This window comes from Podarcis tiliguerta (assembly GCF_965153285.1).
Source record: "Podarcis tiliguerta genome assembly, chromosome: 8".
In the NCBI taxonomy this organism is placed as follows: Eukaryota; Metazoa; Chordata; class Lepidosauria; order Squamata; family Lacertidae; genus Podarcis; species Podarcis tiliguerta.
The window spans coordinates 61422796-61444784 of NC_139541.1; the positions used below are offsets into that span (position 1 = coordinate 61422796).

Sequence of the window (21989 nt, forward strand, 5' to 3'; positions counted from 1 at the left end):
AGAAGGCACCTGACTGTAGTCCTCCTCGCTGTGGTGAGATTAGGGATGGACTGGCCATTTTGGTCACGTTCGTCCCGATTGTACATGCTTCTGTGTGGATTTTAAAAGGAGGGATCCTTAGGGTCTGTGTAGAAACGCAAATATAAAATAAAGAAACAGAAGTACTTACAAGGCAGTCCAAGGGCTCCAGCGCTGACTCAGTCCATTCTTAAAAAAAACAATCTTTTGAACATCAGAAGTCATTTAGTCGCTCACAGCCTGAAGTGGCTAGTGTGGGGGCCTTTTTTGCTGCTGCATGCTTAGGGCAGGGCCACGTTCACACCATGCCTTTAAAGCAATCATAGACATTCATCCCACAAAGCATTCTGGGAGCTGTGGTTTGTTAAGGGTGCTGAGAGTTGTGAGGAGGCCTCCTATTCCCCTCACAGAGTTTCGATTCCCAGCGTTCAGAGGCATGTGCACTTTGATTGATAACTGTGTTCTAATCCAGCTTTAAGTTTGGGAACTGTGAGTCAGGTCAGTTCACTTTAAGAACATGCAAAGATCTTGCTGAATCAGTCCAGTGGCCTATTTAGTCCAGCATCCTGTTCTCACAGTGGCCAACCAGATGCCCTTGGGAAGCTCACAAGATGGACCTGAGCTCAACAGCACTCTCCCCTTCTGTGGTTTCCAGAGACTGGTGTTCAGAAACATATTGCCTCTAACAGTGGAGGTGTTTTGGACAAGTTTTGAAATCGAAAAATCTGCAATTTTACACAATTTAAAGTTTGTGCAAAATTTTATTTCAGTTTTAGTATAAGTGGTTTTTTAAAAAAGAAGTAGAGAGAAATGTCAAAATGAGCTGAAACTCTCTGTAATTGTGGACTAGACAAAATTCTCTTCCATCCCTCATTAAAGTGAAACAAGCCCACACACGCATGAACAGATCCCAAACCAGAAGCACAGTCAGAATAAGATGGCGGTCCAATGAATGTCGTCAGTTTTGCTGCTAAGGAAACTATTGTGGCTTTTAAGAAACAACCCAAGATATGTACACAAGCAAGTAGATTTTGTATTATGCTATGAAACTGCAGACTGGTAGAGGTTTTTTTTTTTTAAAAGATCCATAGTTTCTTAAGGGTGAGGCTGGGTGGGAATGGTTGGAGAACTTTATAACCCAACAATCTGTTCAGCCTTGCACTCCCCTCAGTGTTTTGTGTGTGAGGGGAGCTGGCCTCCTCCTTGAAAGCCAAGAGTACTATTCAACGTGGCGCCATGCCCCACACTGGCCCCTTTGTTCTTCCTGCCCCACTGTGCTGCTTGTTGGTGGAGCACAAGTTTGGAACACAAGATGGTGTGTCCAGAGCAAATGTAAATATTGGATTTTCCGCTGTGGTTACACAGGCAGCCTGCAGTGAATTTACCTCTCTCACTGTGAAGTTTGCACAGAGGCTTCTTTCATCTCTGGGTGTTTCATGGAGCATGGTGGTTGCTGCCAGGTTCCAGGCTTCCCAAAATCAGGCTGTGGTTGGAACCAGGAACATTCCCAACAGAGCCCTTTATGCACTGGGGAAGATGTTTAGAAGACATTGACTTGCCCAACAGATAGACTAGTTTCCTTGTTCTTCTTCCTGGTTTGAAGGGTTGATGAAGACTCCAGGTGAGTGGACTGCAGGCCTCATCATCAGCCTGGATTTATACACAGGGATCTAAAGCCATGGCTAACAGGAGATGATGACAGTATAATAATCCAGATCCTGAGAGTGCAACAACAACAGCATGGCCAGCTCAAGACTGAGATGAAAAACCCAAGCCGTGCAACCTGGCAGCAGCTTGTGTGGTGTGACAGAGGTGTCTTACCAACATTGGTGTCGCTGCTGCTCACCTGTGTTTTCCTTGGCTTTTGGTTGTGAGGTATAAGAATGTGCTTTTTCAAAAGACTATAAGGTTGCAAACGGCTAAGTAATCACAGACTCGCTCATAGGGCGTACCTTTAGAAAAGCTTGTGGTTAGGATGCTCATAGATAAGGGCCTTTTGCAACTGAAATGCTGTTTATTGTATGCTTCGCTGATATGGGACTCGTTTACACCCACTAGTCGTTGGGATGTGGCTTTATCACTTGAGTCAATGTGTAAAAACATAAGAAACATGGACCAAAGGTAATCAAGGGTGGTAGCTGCCAAAATTAGAGTAATGGTGTAAGAAATGAAAATGTTGCTTTTCATATAAAAGCCACAAGGCCACGGCTATGATGTTGCTTTGCTCAAGACCATAGTTACTGGAAAGCTTCAGGCATAATGTTGCATTGTACAAGGATGCTAGGCAATCTCAGAGAAGCAGGCATCTTGCTGACACCTGCTAGTGGTCAGAACGTGGGTGTGATAAGTAGACAAGCGTCAGCAAGTATAGAGATCAATTCACACTTATCTCCAGGTATTTTTGTTTGGCTTAGCATGTAGTTGCAAAGGAAACAGACCAAATAAGGGAAATAATGAATAATGTTAGTAGGGTAATTAGGTGGTCATGATAGGCTGTAAACTTTGTAGTCACCACCCAAGGGGGAGACAAGGGAGGGACCTGCGCTTCGGGTGTAGGGGATATAAGCTTGTGTCTGCTACTTTTGGACACCCACTCTTGCAAGAACACTTTTGCAATCAATAAATTCTTCGCTGCTTCACCAATTTTGTTCAGATTTTATTTTGAAGGTCTCAGACCTACTTCTAACAGTGGTGTGGAGTTTTCCCACAGCACCTGGACAAGGGAGAGGAAGGGTGGCATGCTGGTAAGGTTTGGGCCATGCAGGTGCACCAACAGGAGCGCCTGATTGGTTGTTCCACTGGTGCAGCTGCATGGCCCAGACCTTGCCACAACCCTTCTCTGTCCCTGTCCAGCCAAGCAGCAGCAACACCAGTGTTAGGAGGGTGGCTCCACAGCTCTGATACACTAAGCGTGCCTTTACTTCTCCAGTCCCTGCAGGCTGAGCACTTGGCTTTCCCAGGACACATATGTGCATCCATGTGTCAAGCCACACCATTAAAACTTCAACTCTGTAGTCCCAGGGCAACTGGTAGTTGGGGCTAGGGGTGTTTTCCATCCCATATTTATCACATGCGCCACCGTTTCTGTTCTAGAGCGGTTCATCTTCTGCCAAAAGCTCTGTTATTCATCTTGCTGCTCGCTGCGATGAGATTACATAACTTGTGTAATTGACATAATTACATAATTTACATCATAAGCTCCTTTGGGAGGGTAGGACATTATATGAACAAATATGTAATATGAATGAACGAATATGTAAATTGTGTTGTAATTTCCACTCCATATGTTTTAATGCTAAGGAAATATAATGCAAAGGGGGAGTGGACATAATCAATTATGTATCACTTTGGACCGAAAGCAACAACAACAACAACAACAACAATTGATTTCCGATCCAGGTGCATAAGCGAACATTGGCAAATTCATTTCCATCAGAATTCTCTGCACATCCTACTTGAGCCCAAGTGTTCTTTTTTGGTAGAGAGTGGGGGAAGAAAGCTTCTTTTAGTTGCTCCTTCTTTGGCTGATGGATGGGACCAAATTGGTCTCTTCCTTACCTTTATGTTCTTCCTAGGAGGCAAAGGGAGCAGCTCCCAACCAGCCCTTGGTCCCCTGGCCAATGGCTGTGGCCAGAGCATATTTCTCTTCAGTTCTGCAGTCCCAGGGCAATTGGCCGTTGGAGCAGAGTACTTTTGTTGTCAGGGAGTGGGGAAGCAAGCTCCATTTCTGGTCAATGGTTGGGCCCCATCTGGACTTCACCCTTGCCTTGGTATTCTTCCTTGGAGGCAGGGGCTACACAGCCCTTGTAAAAAATAAATGTGTGCGTGTGAAAAATATATTTTCCATGAAATGCAGAATAATGCTTCCCTCATGGAAGGAGACATTTATCACTATTATACTGTTAATTCACACCATTTAGTCCTCTATTGCATTTTCCCTGAGATCCATTATATGTAATAAATGAATCTACTTAACTAACACTCTGGAATTGCAGACTGCTTGGGGTATATTAAAAGAAATTGCTGGCACCCTAAACAGATAACCTGCAGGGGTACGTTTATAGAAAACAAACTATATTGTTTATGGTAGAAAGCATCCTCTGGGTGATTCTGTGCCCAGGACAGAGCCAAATCAAGGCATTTTGCCCAGGCAGAGCAGCAAATGGTGGCTTCACAACCTCTAGTCAAGTACCAAGGCTGACTGGCCCAGTTATTTTTTCACCTGATGCAGAAAATCCCACAAACACCTCTTCCTGAGATTCAAACAATGACAATAATAAACAGATAAATAACTATTTGCAGCCCTTTCCTGTTACTTGGCTTTCCCAGGTGACAACCTCCTTTTGCCTAATAACAGGGCCGGCCCAAACCCAGTGGAAAAATTAAGTCAGGCCCTTGTAATGGGAACAAGCATTTCTGTCCAATATGCAGGCTTTACATTTGCATTACAAACCTGTCTGAAGCAGGAGCTGCTTGAAGCCATGTGTAAGAATGCGCTCGCTCTCATTCACAAGCTAAGCAGCCCTGGGCCTGGAAGAGAAGCCATGAAGTATAACTATGCACATATCCTGTGGGAAATCCTTCCATGTACAAAGCTCCTCTGTTGCCCCCCCCCCACCTCCCTCCCTAACACTACTTAGGATATTTGTATGTGTGTGGTGAGGGAAACTCGGCACTCTTAGCAGGGCTGTGTGGAAACTTCTGTCTCTCTTCAGCTTCCCACTCCCCCACCCACCTGAGCTGCGTCACATTCAGCACACACGACTTCTCTGTCAGCCATTCTCTGGGCCGTGAGTGCATTCTTTGTTCCACGGTGCCTTAAACGCATACGGGAAGGATATACGTCATGGGCCCACCTTGGACCTGACCTGATGTGGAATGTGTGTTCAAAGTAGCTGCTTAGAATGGTGGAAACAGGAGAGACCACTGGAGTCTTGTAGTTGTTTTGAGACCCTTGCTGGGAGCTGGTTGTTTGTCCATTACGCCAGCCCCCAAACAGGCAACTCAGGGACATAAAATTATTATTATTAGAAACATGCTGAGTCAGTCTATTGGTTCACCTAGCACAGTACTGGCTCTACTGGGGATAGCTAGTGTGATGGTGACCTCCAGATATTGTTATATTTATTAACATCGATCTATTGATCGCATACGCCCCAAGTGCCTCAATTTTCTAGGGACAGTACTGGAATTCCAAAAGCCATCCCAGCTTCTGATTTGATCCCAGTATGTCCATATTTCCCCTGCCGGGGGTATTCAGTCAAAGTCTTCTGCTCATAGGTTCAAGGTGCATAGGGGAGAGTACAGAGCTACCAATGACAACTTTCTGAAAAATAAGTTTGGGTCTTTTCTTCCCAGGTTTGACTACCAGGAACTTTTGCACAATTCCACCTTCTGCATCATTCCCCGAGGGAGACGCTTGGGGTCCTTCCGGTTTCTAGAAGCACTACAGGTACAAGAAAAAGTGTTTTTTGTATTTACAGATATAAACCGGTTTAATAGTTGTTACTGTTTATCAGGCAACTGTTGCTCACAGAAGGTACAGAGAGCTCTAGGAGGAAGGTGGAAGAAAGAAACTTTCTTCCCTACTTCCTCTTTCAGCTCTTTGCTTTTCAGAGGATTTATCCTTTTAAATATATTGATGGGTGAGAATTTTAGTTTTTGTTTCGTTCATTGCTCTTTTTATCTGAAAATGATACTGAAGCAATCAAAGTTTGCAGTGTAGATGTACCACATTCGAGTGCACTGCAGGTACAAGCTGTTTTACGAGTCATTCCCATTTCCCCATTTCCTTAAACTGTGAGATGTAATTCTTTAAATGGAAAGTGCAGTGCTTTCTCTCAGCACAATTCCTAAACTACAGTTCCTAGGATTTCTTGTGGAGGCCATGACAGTTTCTAGAGTAGATATGCCTTCAGCAAGCTCAGTTCCTTTCAATCAATGGTGTAATGGAGGCTGAGGACACAGGAAAGACTTTTCAAGAGCAGGAGTAGTGCCACCATCTGCTGAAGCACCAAAATTACTGGTGGACTCACCTGGCTCTGACTAGTGAATGAAGTGATAATAAGGCTTATTTGAAACAGATTGGCACAGAGGAAGTTAGAGAAAGCGGAAAATAACCAAGCAAGACATAGCTACTTCTTTCCTTTCCTTCGATGGGGTTACTTCTTCACACCAGCAGTTTAGTGGTAACTTTCTGGCATTCTTTGCATTTCTAATTCAAAATTGTGGCATTTCATCTAACTGATGATCTGCCATTAAAGCTTAATGTGTGTGCATATCTTTATTATATACTGAAAAATAATGGATCAGCAGAGATGTGTACTTTTAGGGATTCTCCTTGAGGGTATATGATAGTGATGGAGGCATTTCTCCACTCTCTGCCACCTGCTACCAGTTTTCTTGAAAACCGTAATGGGTGGGAAGATGAATTGCGTGGCTGTGGTGGCCAGGACAGAGGCCTGGGGTGGGGGGGGGAGGTCAAAGGCCCTGAAACTCTGCAATTCAGGTGAACCTATGATCTGAGTATTTGTTATATAGGTCATTTCCTGAGTATTAATTATCATCATCATCATCATTATCACCATCATCATCCAGCTATTAATTTAGGGGAAGCCTGATCAAAAGAAGCAAAACCCCTCCTCATTTCTATACAGTGCTTTTTTCCTGGGGGTACGCATACCCCTGAACATTTTCTGAATCTACGTTTGGCCTCATTGAGGGGCAGTATTTCAATATGAGTAGGAAAATGAGAGTACCCCCTAAACATTTTTTTTAGGGGGAAAAAGCACTGTTTCTATATAAGTCCCTTACTTGGGAATTGGATGTCCTAGTACATCGCTTCCCAGAAACAAGCAATAATATTTTATTTAGCTTAATCTCCAATTGAGCATAAATTCCCCAAGCCTCTCCAAGCCCGTTTTCTTTATACTAGGTTGCTGCAGAGGTTCAGGTTGTGTGTGTGTGATTCCCACCTACAAAGAGGCTCATCTTCTGGCAGCTCAGCCAGAAAGTGTGTAGGAACAGCAACAGAGCACTTGTATGACACACAGAGGTTGCCATTAAATCACTCTTCCTAGCTCAGCAGGAATTTCAAAGGCTGCAACCTTATGCACACTTACCTGGAAGTAATCCCCACTGAGCACAGTGTGGCTTGCTTTTGAGGAAGCATGCATGGATTTCTGCTGTTCATCCTAAAGCTACCTCTGCCTGCTCCCCCCCCCCTTGCACAGCTCTCTTTCTTCTGTCTCTTTGATCTCTGTTCCTCGTCTCTCATTGATCCAGGCCGCCTGCATCCCGGTGCTGCTCAGCAACGGCTGGGAGCTGCCATTTTCGGAGGTGATCGACTGGAGCAAATCAGCCATCGTAGGGGATGAGAGGCTCCTGCTGCAGGTAACAATGCCTGCACTGTGTTAACAACCCGAGCCCGGCCGGCAGCCTGGTACAAGAAGGCACAGCATAAGCGGTCCTCTGTGCAGGGCTGTGCTTTTCACACAGAGCACTGTAGACTTACTGTATAGCAGCAGGCGAGATTGTGAGATCATCACGGCTCTGGCCTGAACTGTTTCTTGGTAGATCATGCATCTGAAGAGTCCATGAGGGAAATGGGTGCTCTCCGTTAATCTGAGGGTGCATTGACAGGAGCAGTGCCTGAAGTAATGAAAGACATCTAAGCAGTTATTTACGGAGGGTGATATCCAGTGCTTTTTTTCTTAAAAAATGTTTAGGGTTACTCTCATTTTCTGACTCATATTGAAATACTGCCCCTCAATGAGGTCAAACTTAGATTCACAAAATGTTTAGGGGTATGTGTACCCCTGCGTCCCCCCCCCCCAGATAAAAAAAGCACTGGTGGTATCCAACTAAGGCCCTGTGTGCACCGTACATTTAAAGCACTGGTTTTAACAGCCATTTCCCCCCTGCAAAGATTCCTGGGAGCTGTAGTTTCATTAAGGGTGCTGAGTGTTGTTCAGAAACCCCTATTCCCCTCACAGAGCTACATTTTGCAGGAAGGCAGGACAATGCTCATCCCCCTTAACGAACTGCAGTTCCCAGAATGCTTTGGGGGAAGTGGTATGATACTGTTCTAAATATAAGATGCAGAAGTTGCCTAACAGTTTTTATTATGGCATGAGCTTTTGTGGACTGGACTTCATCAGATGTATGGAGTGCAAGCCTAAATTTAAAGGTCTTGTGTGTGTGTGTGTGTGTGTGCGCGCGCATATGCATGTGTACCCACACACGCACCCCTCCACAATAGTTAGCGGTGAGGTCAGAATAATGAAATGCAAAAACTACAGGCTGTTACCATTGCATTAAAACTTAAATGTACAGTGACCTAATCATTGCTAATGGTAGTACAAAATTCCTGGCACTGGTGGAGCAATTAACATCTATATTGGGATAAAAACCTGTTATCTTGATTCAGGTCATAGGTGATAATATTGTATTTCTTAAAATAGTGGTTTCATGCCGGAGTCTCCCTTTGAAGCACATAGTAACTTATTTCATCGCACTGACCACAAAACCAAAGGTTTTATGGATTCCCCACCCCGCCCCAAGTTCAGAATATTCAGACTTCCCAAGTATGAAAAATGTAACCTGCACGAATGCATCTTTCAGGCAATGCCTGCTGTGCAGCTTGTTTGGCTGACTCAACATCTTTACCCTTCACTTCTGAGGGCCCCCCGCTGCTCCTGGTTTTAAAGCCAGTATGTCTGGGTATATATTTGTGATTGGTCATAAATCACTCTGCTTCCTCCCCCCCCCCCCATCCCCGCTACCTCCTCACAGATTCCATCTACAGTCCGATGTCTCCACAGCGACAAGATCCTGGCCTTCCAGCAGCAGACCCAGTTCCTGTGGGAAGCATATTTCTCCTCTGTGGAGAAGATTGTGCAAACCACCCTTGAGGTAAGACACAAGGGTCTGGGCAGCTGATTCCTTCGATGGGCCAGCTCCTTGTTCAATGTTAATTGTTGCTGAACGGTTTGGACCGAAGAGAGTAGATGGATCCAGGAATACTGCAGGAGGCTGACTTCGTCATTGATGGGGAATCTATTTTGGCTGGCTGGCCAGATCCTTATCGCCTTTCCCCTGGAGGGCCCAATGAGACAGGTGGGTGGGGTCTGACACACTAACTAAGAACTGCCTTGTTGGAACAAACCAAAATGCCCATGGAATTCAGAACCTGGCTTTCAGCAGAACTACAGCAGATGTTTGCAAGCAGGGCATATGATGTTGGCAACCACTCCCTGGCTACAGCCTCTGACCATTTTATCATCCATGCCAAGTTGTCAGTGATTGGACAGATTTGCAGAGGAAAAGCCTGTCATTTGGTTTGTACATACAGAAATTTTAAAAAAAAAATAATAATAATCCATTTATGCAAGTGAGCATCACCTTTCAGTGAAACTGAAATGAATAAGAGGAAATGTCTCCAGAGGCCATGGCTATTGCTGGTCATAGAACAGTTGTAGACAATTCTGCTTTGTTTAGTGGCTGAAAAATTACGGGAAATTATACCTTGATCAGGAAGCCTGGTGATGCATGGGAACTTCCAGAGCTGCACTCCTTGCCCTAGTGTTCCCAGCATTAAAGGAAACTGAAAACATTTTCACTGCACACTTTTATTTGAAACTGTAAGAAGAGCTATGCTGCATTAGACCAAAAGATCTGCCTGGTCCAGCATTGTTTCCTCAAAGCAGCTCAACAAATGCTTCTGGGAAGCCCTCCAGGAAAACCTGAAGACAACAACCTCTCTTTGTCCCCCCCCCCCCCCCGAGCTAAACTGCCTCTAGATGGGAAAGTTCTGTAGGAATTATGATTAATAGTTGCTGGTAGACTGATCTTCCTCCATGCATTTGTGAAATATATTAAAACAACCTAAGCCAGTAGTCATCATTGTGCCTTGGTGGCACCGAACCCCATGTGCCTTCAGATTATATACACTGGCACCTACAGCCCACACACTTCAGTACTTTACCCTGAGTTACAATATTATGAGAGGAGGGATCTTCATCAACTCTTCCCATGTCGTTCATAACTTGATAATGCTGTGTTGTGCCTGTCATTTGTCTGTTGTTGATGAATGACTGTTGTTGCACTTGAGGAAAGACTAGAGAGATTGATCGGGGGTGTCTGGGGCGATGCTGGGCCAAAAGCATGCTCAGATCCTGCATGTACCGATTAAGACAAGTCAAACAAGCCTTGCAAAACTGAAGACAGTGAAAGCAAAGCAACACACTTTGTACCAAGGCCTCAGGGCCTCTGCAGGTGAAGCCTGCAAATCAGTTTGGAACACCTGATCTGCTGGTTCAGTCCTGAGCTCTTGGCAGTACCTTGTCTCCAATGTGAGGAAGATAAGTAAGATTAATATTCCAAGAGGTCAGCTGCAAGTAAATTAAGATTAGAATTAGATTAGAATTAGATTAGAATCAGCGGAATTGCAGACTTTAGCATGATGTTTAGATCCATAGCTTTTCAAAGCAAACACACAGACCACATTTGCCTTAAGGCCCAGTGAGCAATTTGGGTGCATCCAGTGCTATAAGAATTGTCAGCCTGATCAGTGCCTGTAATTGTGTAATTGTCTACTGGGTGCCCCATGAAAGCCTCTCGAAAAGGGGAAGAGCTGGTTCCTTTCAGTCCAAGCAGGAATAGAAAGCATTAGGACAACTGCATTGTTTGTTTCCATGCCTGGTTAGCAGCAGGATAAACAAAGTGGTGAGAGCTTAGATGAACCCCTGCAGTTTACAGCTGCTTGTCTAAACCTGAATACCTGAGCCTTCAAAGCTTCCCTGAGGTAACTCAGCAAAAAGGCAGAGGCTCAGGTCATGGGGAACACCTCCTTTTGCAAACTGTCCCAAGAGATGCTGAGCAGGTGACAATCACCAATCCAGGGTTCTGCTCAACAGGAATTCTGAACCCCCTCTCCAAAAAAAAAAAGGCAGGGAAATTTGGGTTGGAGAGAGAAATAGCACATACAGATAAAGTGTTGCTGGCCGTCTTTTTTCATCCCTTGCTAATGGAAGCTGCTTGTCAGGTGAGGTGGAGCCGCTATGCTAGCTTCCCCCCAGGTGGGCAGCAAGATGGTTGGTGAGGTGCAAACGCACCAGCAGGAACACCGAATTAGCTCCATCTGAACATTTTCATTGCGCAGATCTCCCTGCTGCGTCTCCCCTGCCGACTTTCCTTCCCAGTAAGCTGCAGGGACTCTCCTGCTGGGAAGCGGGCTTAGGGGCTCCCAGCAAGACACTTCTGCTTGTTTATCTCTCTCTCCTAAACAGCTAATCTGCTTTGACTTATTCACCTCTCAACTCCTGGGGAATATTAACCAATATTTTAAAAAGAGATAAGAGAATGATAGCCACCAGCCCCTGTTTCCCTGTGTGTTTACTTATTATGTTCCTCTCCATTGTTTTCTGCCTGCCTCCAAAGGGGTCTTTGGAATTATTATTATTATTATTATTATTATTAAATATTTATTTATACCCCATATTTTTCCCTGATGGGACTCAAGGCGGCTTACATATAAAAATAAGAACCATTAAGAACATAGGAGAAACAGTCATTGTAAAATCATATACATATTTAGACCACCCCTTCCATTGAAAGCAGCCAGTTCCCCAAAGCCTGTTGAAACAAAAAAGTCTTCACTTGCCAGCAGAAGGACAAGGAGTCTAGTTTCTCTAGGGAGGGAGTTCCAAAGACCGGGAGCAGCCAACACTTTAAGCCTGTTTCATGTGCTGCTTTGTGCACGCATGTAAAATATAGCGAGGTTTTTGTCCCATTGTAGGAAGGGCTATAGCAGGGGCGGGGAACCTTTCTGGCCCGATGGGACAGCTTTTTTCAACTCCACTTCCCAGGCCAAATTTGACAGGTGTCAATCACCTGTCAATTATCAGGCACCATCTGGGAATGAGCAAGCAGTGAAGCAGTCTTATGCAGAATTAAATGCTCTGCTCATCGGTCAATGAGTGGAGGGTTCAGTTCTGCTATCTGCATCACCAGTGTGTGTTCCCTGCAGGGAGTGCGCAGGTAGAGCAGCACTTTGCAGCTAAGAACTATGTTCATCAGGTAGGCCTGGTTTCAGGGGGAAATAGCTGTTTGGGTCAAATTGAACACCCTTGCCGGCCAAGACTGGCCAGCAGTCAGAGGTCAACAGTGCCCCCCCCAGGTTTCCCCCCATCTGCCATAAGGTAACTATGGAAGCTCACCCCACAGGTGAATTTTGAACTGGGGTTTCTTGGCTTGCAGTTCAGACTCTGGGTGTCTGGGTGCCCCTAGTCCAGCCTTCCTTACATTGAAGTGAGGAGGGTGGTTTGCAGATGATCTCACAGGCTGGGTGACGCCCTCTCGTCACCTGTCAGGTGCTGACAGCTTCAGGAGCGTAATGCTCCTTGCGTGATGACAGCTTTCTTTCTTTTTCGTCAGATCATAAAGGATCGGATATTTCATCAGGAATCCCGCCCAAAGTTCTTCTGGAACGCCCTTCCAGGAGGGCTGCTGGCACTGCCAGAATACTCCACCCACCTCAATGACTTCCCTTTCTACTATCTGCAACATGGTAAGGGACTCTTCCCCTCTCCCCCCCCCCCCGCACCCCCCCCCCACTGTCACTTAACACATCACATTATGCCTTCTATTTGCTTTTTATTCCATTAGAGATGGATAAATCTGTCCGTTTCAGTTTCCCTTCTGTTCTCTCCCCCCACCAACCTTAAGTTCATTTCCACATCAGTCTATCATCCTCATGAAAATTTTCTCCATCTTAGCACACATCACATATTTTTGCAAGCAATTTCCCCCGGGATAGTTATTTCTCCCAATATGTGCACTTTTATGTGTATTTTCTCTTAATATGCACATTTTTGTACATGTGGCTTGGTTGGAGAACTGAATCACAAGTGCAAATTTTGAATTATTTTATAAAATAATATTTTGGAAAGCATGAACTGAATCAAAATTCTCACCCATCCCTAATTATTACAATAACACTTATTTATGCACAGTCCTTACTGTGATGCCTGAGTGGGTGACTCCCCCTACATATTTTTGCTATATCCTCTGTAAACCTTGGAGCTTACCCTTGCATGCTGATACCGTCCTCTTGTTTTTTCCAGTGGTCCCATTTTAGCTACAATTCTGCCGGCATCTGGCAGCTGTGTTTGCTATTAGAAGGAACGATGGTTATTACTGCACCATCAGGGCACATCCTTGCACAGAGGCCTATATTCCCAAGGAGCCTGAAAGCAATGGAAGGGATTAAACGAAGTTACGGAGGGTAGAGCAGGCAGGGCTGCCCACCTGTCATTCACACCTGATGCCATAGTGATGGCAGGTGATGCTTCTCTTTGAAGGCCCAATTGACAAGGCTTCAAAGTAAACTGCAGAGCTTTCAAACAGCCCTTTGTCAACATCCTCACACAGGGATGTTTACAAAGGGCTTTCAGACCCCCACCCTTACCCCCACATTTCTCCTTCAAACTGCAGAGCTTAGAAGAAGAAGAGGGGGAGTGTTGGAGGTGCATTCACACCCACCCTCTACACTACTCCTTTAAACCTTAGCAGAGGTTTGAAGGAGAAACTCAAGGAGTGTTTGAAAGCCTTGAGCAAGGTGTACTCCTACTGCTCACCAGCTGATGGGTGGGAGCGCACATTCAGATGCCTCCCCTCCATGCTTGTCCTTCAACCCTCTGCTGAGGTGTACACTAAAAATAGAGAAGGGGGCAAAAAGATAATAGCAACACCAACTGTCTGGTACGTAATGGAAGGGTAGGTGCCGCTGCAATAGAGCAGCAGCATAGCGTGGGTTGCCGGTGCCCGGGGCATGGCAAGTGTTGCCCCCCCCCCCCAGTGGACTGGGCAGTTAGGGTGGGGGCCTTTGCCAGGAGGGCCCATGCAGAGCCCACGCAGAGGGTGAATGGAGCCTGCTTCAAACAGGCTCCTGGCCCTCTGCCTCCATCCTCCTGGCCACTAGACCAACCCGCCTGCCTCCATGCCTCGGCTGCAAAGGCTCTGTACCTGTTGTAGGGGTGCCTGATTATATCCCCTCAAAAATGTGCACCAGGGGCCATGGTCCCCCTATACCCACATGCTACGCTTTGGCAGTAGAGACCTAGTTCCCGTGTCATGCCTAATGAACCTCCTGATGAGATGGTATCAGCTGGAGGCAGAGTGCAGTGATAGGTACTAAGATGATCTTTTAGGTTTCCTGGTCCCAAGTCATACAGGGCTTTATAAACCTTGAGCAGCCAGTGCAATTCTTTTAGCAAGCAGCATCACATGATGGGCAATATTCCACCCAACAATCCCCCAAGCCACTACATTTTGCCCCCTTCTCCCTCTTTGCCCTTTCCTCTGTTGTTTTGCATTGCATTGCATTGCATTACAGATGGCAAGTTCCTTGGGACAGGCAGGGCCACATGGAAAAGGTGGGGCACGAGGAGCGGTTTTGGTATTTCATACTAATTGTGTTTCTCCCTGTAACAGGATCCAGCCCCTCCGACAAATTTACAGCATTCATCCGGGCTGTCTCGCCTATTGTCTCCCTTTCTCAGCCCATCCTCAAGCTCATCCAAGCTGTCTCTGGGTCCCAGTACTGCGCCCAGGTAAGCAGGAGGTGTGGCTTGTCCTACCTACGGTATAGTACAATGGCTTTCTGGGAGAAGTGCACACCCTGACTTCTAGGTTCTACCACCTTGTCCCCGCCTTTATTCTTTCCACCATTCAGTGGAGTAAGGTAACTTTAGATTCTGGTCTTAATACTGTTATCAGAGGAGCAGAGGGGAGAGGAACTGTTTGATCAGGTCTGAAGAATCTTTGGCCCTCCAGATATCGCTGAACTACAACTCCCCTCATCCCTGGCCATTGGCCATGCCTGCTGGGGCTGATGGGAGTTGTAGTTCAGCGACATCTGGAGGCCCAAAGGTTTCCCTGCACCTGCTTTATATGCTCATATGTATTTCATCACTTGCATCAAATGGTGATATGCTAACTCTGCTGCATTTGGGTGGTCCTTGTGCTCATTCTGCTGAACAGGACTGTGGGTTTCTGCCCTAAAGTCTGCCTTGATGGTGCCAATGTAACAATTCCTGTCCTACTGCTGCTGCCCCTTTTTTTAAAAAAACTCTTTAGTAATCTTTGATGAAGTGAGACATTCTTCCGCCCCTCCATAAATATGCACCCATCCCATATGCACCAAGGCAAAATGTCAGAGATGGTAGATTTCTTCCCCTGGAATGGTTGGCAGCTTGGAGGAAGCACCTGGGTGGGCATACAGCCACCGCCGCTGCCAGCAGGTGCTCACCTCTCCTCCTACCTGCGGGGCAAGTCCTGTCAGCAATTATGTCTTGCCGAAGAAGAACTCTGCCAACAGGCCTCACCCATCTCAGGCCACCCCAGGTGCTCAGAAATGCACAGCAGCAAATTGGCCTGGGCACGCCAGCCCAGGATGCCCTTGCACCCTAGATCCAGGCCATGTTTACTCTGAAGTAGGGGTAGGGGAGAGAGTTGATTCAGCTCGCATATGAAGTGTGAACTAAATTCGCACTTTCCGAAGCAGCGTGTGAACCGAAATGCCAGCCTTCTTTCCAAATCTGTGTTTCTGCAAATTCTGAGAGGCAGCTCTCCAGCCAAGTAATGTGTACAATTTCGATAAAAAATGCATATGTTGGTGAAAGTTACATTAAAAAATGCATCGTATTAGGGGGAATGGCTTTGCAAAAATGTGTCTGTTAGGCGGAATGACATATGAAAGTATATATTAGGGAAAATTCACAGTAAAATGCTACTGAATTTTCATAAGGATCTTTATTTAAAAAATAAAATAATAATTATACTTTTATACAGAAACATAGAATTATAGAGGCTCTTCTAGTCCAACCCCTTGCAATGGAGGATTCTTTTGCCCAATGTGAGCCTCGAACCCACAATCCTGAAATTAAGAGTCTCATGCTCTACCAGCTGAGAACTGAATTTGGGGGAGGGAACTTAGAGAAACTGAATTTATACATTTTACTCCAGCTGAACTTGTTCAAAGTACATATGTTCAGGCACCCAGTCTCAGGTAGTATGTGGTAGACGAAAGACTGTGTTTTCTATGGCGGGAGGCTGGCTGGCTCAATATATTTTGCTGCCTGAGGCCAAGTAGCAAATGGAGCATCCTGTCTCCCAAATCAAAGTGTATCACACTCAAGGCAGGTCAAGTCATTACACCCCATGAAGCAGATGGAACACCCCCCTGTATACCTCTTCCTACTCCCTGCTTCTAAAAGAATAGCTACTAATTTGCCCTTTAATGACACCCAGTAGCCTGAGGCTGCAGCTTCATTCTGCCTGATGGTAGGGCTGGCCTCTGAGAGAGGCCCAGCTCCCTTGTTTGGTCATGCCACAAAAGATTTGTGGCTTTGGGCTGCCTCCCAACGATAGAGCCGGAATGCTAACCCATAAGATGGTTGCAAGGAGAAAGCAGGATATTGATCTGCAACCTATTCACAACCCTGGAGGTAGGGCAGGAAAGAACAAGGGAAGCCTACAAAAATGCAGCCATTCTGGTCTTATCCAAGCAGAAGCGGTGCTTGTTGAGGTGTCATCCACAATGGCATGGCGCCAGCTACAACCAGGAGTTGAGGCAACTAGTTCTACACAAGCACAGCGCAGAGTGGAAATTCACCTCTTCCCTTCTGATTTGCTACCCTTAATTTTTTTTTATCTCAGCTGTGTACACACCATGGGATTTAAAGCCCCTTGCTAAAGTTTCTGGGGATTGTAACTCAGTGAGTGGTAAACTACAGTTCCCATGATCATTTGCCCGGTAGAGGGTGTGCCTTACATGTATGGTATGTACACAGCCTTTATTGTGCATGGTCCTCCCTGCCCTACTCATTTTATTGTTTATGATGATGAGGATCATGTTTTGGTTGGCAAAGTGAAGCCTTGTGCTTTTTCTAGGGATGAGGCAAAATCCATCTCCATTTTGTGTCTTTTAAAATAATAATATGGACGCTGCAGGATCAATATTTAGCTGAGTCAACCTGCAATGAAATAGCAGAATTGTGATAGCCAGTCTTGTGCAAAACCACCGTATTATTAGTATTTTAAAGGTTGATATATTTCCACCTTTTTTACTTTGTGAAGATCTTGAGAAATTAGCTCCTTCAAGCTGGGTTCTTGAAAACAGGCATGCCTCCAGCCTGCAGCAGTCAGTGGAAGTAGGAACCCTCTTTTTGTCACTTGGTCCTCTGGAAATAAAATGGCCATATTGGGCAAGTGGAAATAGGGATGTGGCAATAGAGAGCAGCCAATGAAACACAACCTCACAAGTGACCAGTCGCCCACCCCTCCACACCAACTGTGACAGAAGCTGCATCGTGGCTCATTTTTACAAATAGGATTCTCCATGGTATGGGAAAATCTGCATGAAGTGTAACAAAAGTATGGGCTGGCATTCCATTGCGATGATGATACCCTGTGGAACCTGCCTCTGACATGCACATACAAGTCACTGAGATCACACAACAGCTCTCCCGTGTGAAATTGCACAATAAACTCACAGCTGGAAGCAAGCTAGATGGCCTAAGTGGCACTTTCCTTGAGTTCATGATTGTGAGTGGAAGAAAATGCTGCTCAAACCTCTGCAAAAGAAAGAAGAAGAAAAAGAGTGCAAGGTAGCCCACCCACAATGATTTCTCTTCCCATGCACGAGTTCACTGCCACAATGCATGGCAATCCCCATGAGGGACAGCTGCAGATTCCTGCATTGCTGGGGGTTGGACTAGATGATCCTCAGGTTCCCTTCCAACTCTATGATTCTATGGTAATAGCTTCGGGATGGACATATTAGCACAACAAGTAAAGGCTGCTAGACATGTTGGCCTCATAAGAAGAATGATTTGCATCCTTGGGGAAATGTAGTTAAGTGATAAAAGCTGTGTGCATGCCATACATTTAAAGCACATAGCTCCCCCCCCCCCTGAATCCTGGGAACTGTATTTTACCCCTAACTGAGCTACAGTTCCCAACGCCTTTAACAAACTACAGTTCCCACCGTTCTTTTTGGGGGGAGGGGATCTTGTGCTTTAAAGCCATAAAGCACATGTTTTGCAATCAGAAGATCCCAGGTTCAGCTCCCAACGTCTCCAGAGAGGGCTCTGAAAGATCCCTGTCTGAAACCCTGGAGAGCCCTTTCCACAGCCATCATAGATAGTGCTGAGTCGATGGAACGATGCACTCGCCTGCTGTAAAAGGCCTCTTCCTATGTTCCTGCGTTAACTTTCTAGCTCATGCAGAAGGCAAAGAAGATGTGGAGTGGGAAACTCAAATCACTGGAGAAATATAAAGCCTTCTTGCTAAATTAAACGAAATAGACCCATTACAATACGCGCTCTCCCCCACGAGAGTCTTTTATTAGCAACGATGCTTTGCTTTTAGTAATAATATTGAGGTTGTATTAAAGCGCATACTCTAGATGTCATCTATTAGAGCGGAACTGTAATTGCTTCTAGCATGGTAATTATATGGTCGACGGTAAGTATTCTTTTCTAAAAGAAAAAAAAATTAGAGATACAAACATAAAAATAAATCCTTTGAAATAGGATGTGGGGCAGGAGAGTGAGTAGCTAAACACAAAGACAGTTGTCATCAATCCAGGGAAAGTTTCTCATAAAATGCAGCCTAAGGCTGACATGACGCCATTCATGCAGGTAGGGAAGGTTTTCTTTCAGCCTGATAATGCTTCTTGCTTGCCTCAGTGGGAGGTGTGTGTGTAAGTCGATATTCTTGCTCTGCCCACTTTTGCCCCTGACGCCACCCACCACAAGAATTTGACCTGGAAAGTTGCCTAGAAGGGAATGTACCGTACTTTTCCGTCTATAAGACGTCCCCATGTATAGGACATCTGCTATTTTTGAGGACCCTAAGAAAATGGGGGGAGATGGTACAGAGTTGTTGAGCTTTTTTTGTGGAGGAATGCCGAAAATCACTCACCCGCACTGCCTATCGCCCACCCAACTGATGGAGTGTCAACCAATGAACACTACCTATTGATGCAGTAACCAATAAAACGCACAATAGCCGCTGACAGACGCAGCAGCAACCAATAAAACATCCACCCTATGCACAACCCATGTGTAAGATGACCCCCACTTTTTAGCATGACTTTTAAGGAAAAAACTTAATCTTATACACGGAAAGGTGCGGCAACTCAGAGGCTGAAATGGCTTCCCCATCCCTGGCCCTGATATTTAACAACCACAGGCCAAGGCATAGGAGACTTTATACTATTCTCTCCACTTTTTTTTGTTTTTATACGAAACATGGGTGAGGCCCCTGGCAACTCCCTGGTCTGTTTGATTAAAAAGGTTAATCAAGGTAAGGGTGCTTTTATTTGCTGGTGTAGAAGAGGGCTGGGCTGGCCTGGCCGTGGGTTTCGGAGGGAGTTACTGTATGTACACACAGAGGCAAACACACCTTCCTTACTATCTAAATACACACACATGCAAACATATTCAAAAAACCTCAAGCCCAGGCTGTCTGATTACGTACAGAGAGGTTTGCCAGCTTTTGCACCTGACTTGTCCCTTTGAGGCCGTTTGATTTGCAGCAATGAAGCTGGAGACTGGTTATTAATTCCATGCCATTAATTAGCTTCACTTGCTGAGTTCTGCAGACCAAAACTCTCTTAAAGTCCCAAAAGCAAGCCAGTTTCGGTTTGCTTGTTTTTAAAATCTGGTCTGTTGGTGACCTTTCATATACAGCCTTTTGAAGTTAGGATGGAGTGGGGGAAAGTTAGCTTTTATCTGAGAACTCCAGGTAGATAAAAGCATCTTCCTGCACCCTAAAGCTCTTTAAGAAATGTGCACTACCTGCAAAGGGGCCATCCTTCTGTTCCATATTGCCTCCCTCTCCCCCCCCCCCTTATAATTCGCTCTCCCTTTAACATAGGCAAGATAAAACCCATTTATCCACCTTCCTCCAACTTTCAGTCAGCTGCTTGGACAAAGGTGGAAGGCCAGCATCACATGGTCTACTCTACTCCAAGAATGCTTCACCTGCAGCCTATGGGGCCATATCCAGCCCACCAAGCCACAGGAAGTGGCCTGCCAGCCCTTGCAGCCAATCAGATTGGGATATAAAGCACTCTGCCTGATCTTTCACTTCTGGAGGGCAGCGAGAGCACTTTATCTCATGATATAAAATCCCCCTGACTGCTCTTCAGAGATCCTCTCTAAAGAACAGGCAGAGGGATCTTTTATCTCTGATCCTAGTGTTGAGATAAAAGCAGGAAGAGGCGTTATCTCTTAAGATGAAAAGGCAACATTCCCCCTCACTCCTGATCTGGGGTGGGGTTAGCCTTAGAATGATCTGTACAAAGTAAAAGGCAACCCCCCCCCTCCCCGCAGTGTGGTAGAGGGGGTTCTGGAAATGTGTGCGCGCACACATTTGTCTGTGACAGTTGATGCATGATTCTGTGAGTGATATGCCTCCTCTTCTTATTTCTTTAAATACAGATTTTAGTTTTATGGAGCTGTGAGAAGCCACCCCCACAGAGCAGTAAATGGCTACAGACCACGGTACCTTTGACCATCATCCAAGGCAGCAGCAAGGTAAGTTGCCTTTGACTGCCGTGGAGGAAATATAGAAGTGAAAACATAACGTACCCAGGATAAATGCAAATAAAATTCTTCTTACAATTCTTCACAGTAACATATCAGGGTTTATTTTGCCCCGAGTTCTCTCATTCCAATAGGAAATAAACAAACTCTGATTTTTCAGTAAAGGTGTTACCATGTCTTCCTTGCCTAACCATAACCATTATTTGTGAATTTAATCATTGGTACCACATGCCAGATTTTACTTAATCATTCTTCTCCTTTTGGTATTCCTTCCTTTTTTCATGCCTGATCTCTGGTCATTCGTGCTGCATGAAGTAAATGAATGGTCATTTCTTGATCTTCCTTCAATACTGTTTTCTTGATATGCCTAAATAATACTATGTGGTCATTTTGATCCATGTCCCTCTTGTGTCTCCTTCTCTTCTGCTGAAGGTTAGTGACCGGTTTTTGCCTTACTCCGCCATTGGGACAGATGCGGTGCTGAGTCTGGATGAACACACCAGCCTCTCAACCGGTGAGGTGAGGCAGCTCTCCTGAGCCTTTTAATGGTTTGCTTGCAGACATGGGCACCCGTAATATATGGGCATGCCAAAGGGCATAATATTTGTTGGGCAGTGTCCTGCACTCACACTCACAACTGAAGAGACACAGCACAAAAGGAAAAGAGGCTGGGAGGGAGGAGGAAAAAAGCAAGCTTAGGCACTAATTCTTAGATAATTATTGTAGTGAGCAACAGGAATGGATTTTTTGGGGCAGATGAGTCAAAAGCTGTTGGTCTTTTAGCTGAGCTGCTTGGTGAGGCCTTGCACTCCCATCTCTCTCCTTCTCCCACAACTTGGTAGAATTTCTCCTTTTCAGCTGGTGAACTGCCAGCAAGGGAAGACCTTTGCCTTCATCATCGTGAGCTGAGTGAGTTCCAGCTGCTCAGCCTCACTCCCTTGCCGCAAAGGTCCTCAGCGGGGAGCTGCTGCCTGGCAACACCAGGGAGGGCCAAGGATGAGAGCAGGAAATGCCGCCTGCATCAGCCTGGCATCATTTGGGCACTGTGCTATTTCTGTTTCCGATAGGGCTGGTCCAAGACATTTTGCTGTCTGAGGTGGAGCAGCAGATATCACCCCCATTCCCATGTCAAGATGAATAACAGGCACAAGGCAGTATAAATAGGTGGCATTTCGGGCAGAAAATCTCCCAGACACCTTCCACGCCCCACAGCAGTAGTAAAAAAACAGAATAAAAATTAAATAACCAACAATTTCCAGCACTCCCATGACATCCAGTACCTGCTGGATGAGGCAGCTGCCTCACTCTGCCTAATGGCAGAGCTGGCTGTGATTCATGATACTGGCCTTGAATGTG

General features: G+C 45.6%; 1 protein-coding gene and 1 long non-coding RNA gene across 3 annotated transcripts in view; one reads left to right on the forward strand and one right to left on the reverse strand.

Annotated features, from left to right (window-relative positions):
* LOC310684880 overlaps window positions 1-514 on the reverse strand; it is a 46914-nt gene extending 46400 nt beyond the window's left edge. For both annotated transcript variants that reach the window (XR_014514922.1, XR_014514923.1), the window contains exon 1: window positions 170-514. This is a non-coding gene — a long non-coding RNA (uncharacterized lncRNA). The remainder of the gene's footprint in view (window positions 1-169) is intronic.
* The window catches only part of EXTL1 (exostosin like glycosyltransferase 1), a 59509-nt gene that overhangs the window by 34335 nt on the left and 3185 nt on the right, over window positions 1-21989 (forward strand). The window contains exons 2-8 of the mRNA XM_083455272.1: window positions 5377-5470; window positions 7303-7410; window positions 8812-8931; window positions 12454-12586; window positions 14512-14630; window positions 20529-20624; window positions 21066-21152. Coding sequence (XP_083311398.1) covers window positions 5377-5470; window positions 7303-7410; window positions 8812-8931; window positions 12454-12586; window positions 14512-14630; window positions 20529-20624; window positions 21066-21152 — 757 coding nt within the window. The remainder of the gene's footprint in view (window positions 1-5376; window positions 5471-7302; window positions 7411-8811; window positions 8932-12453; window positions 12587-14511; window positions 14631-20528; window positions 20625-21065; window positions 21153-21989) is intronic.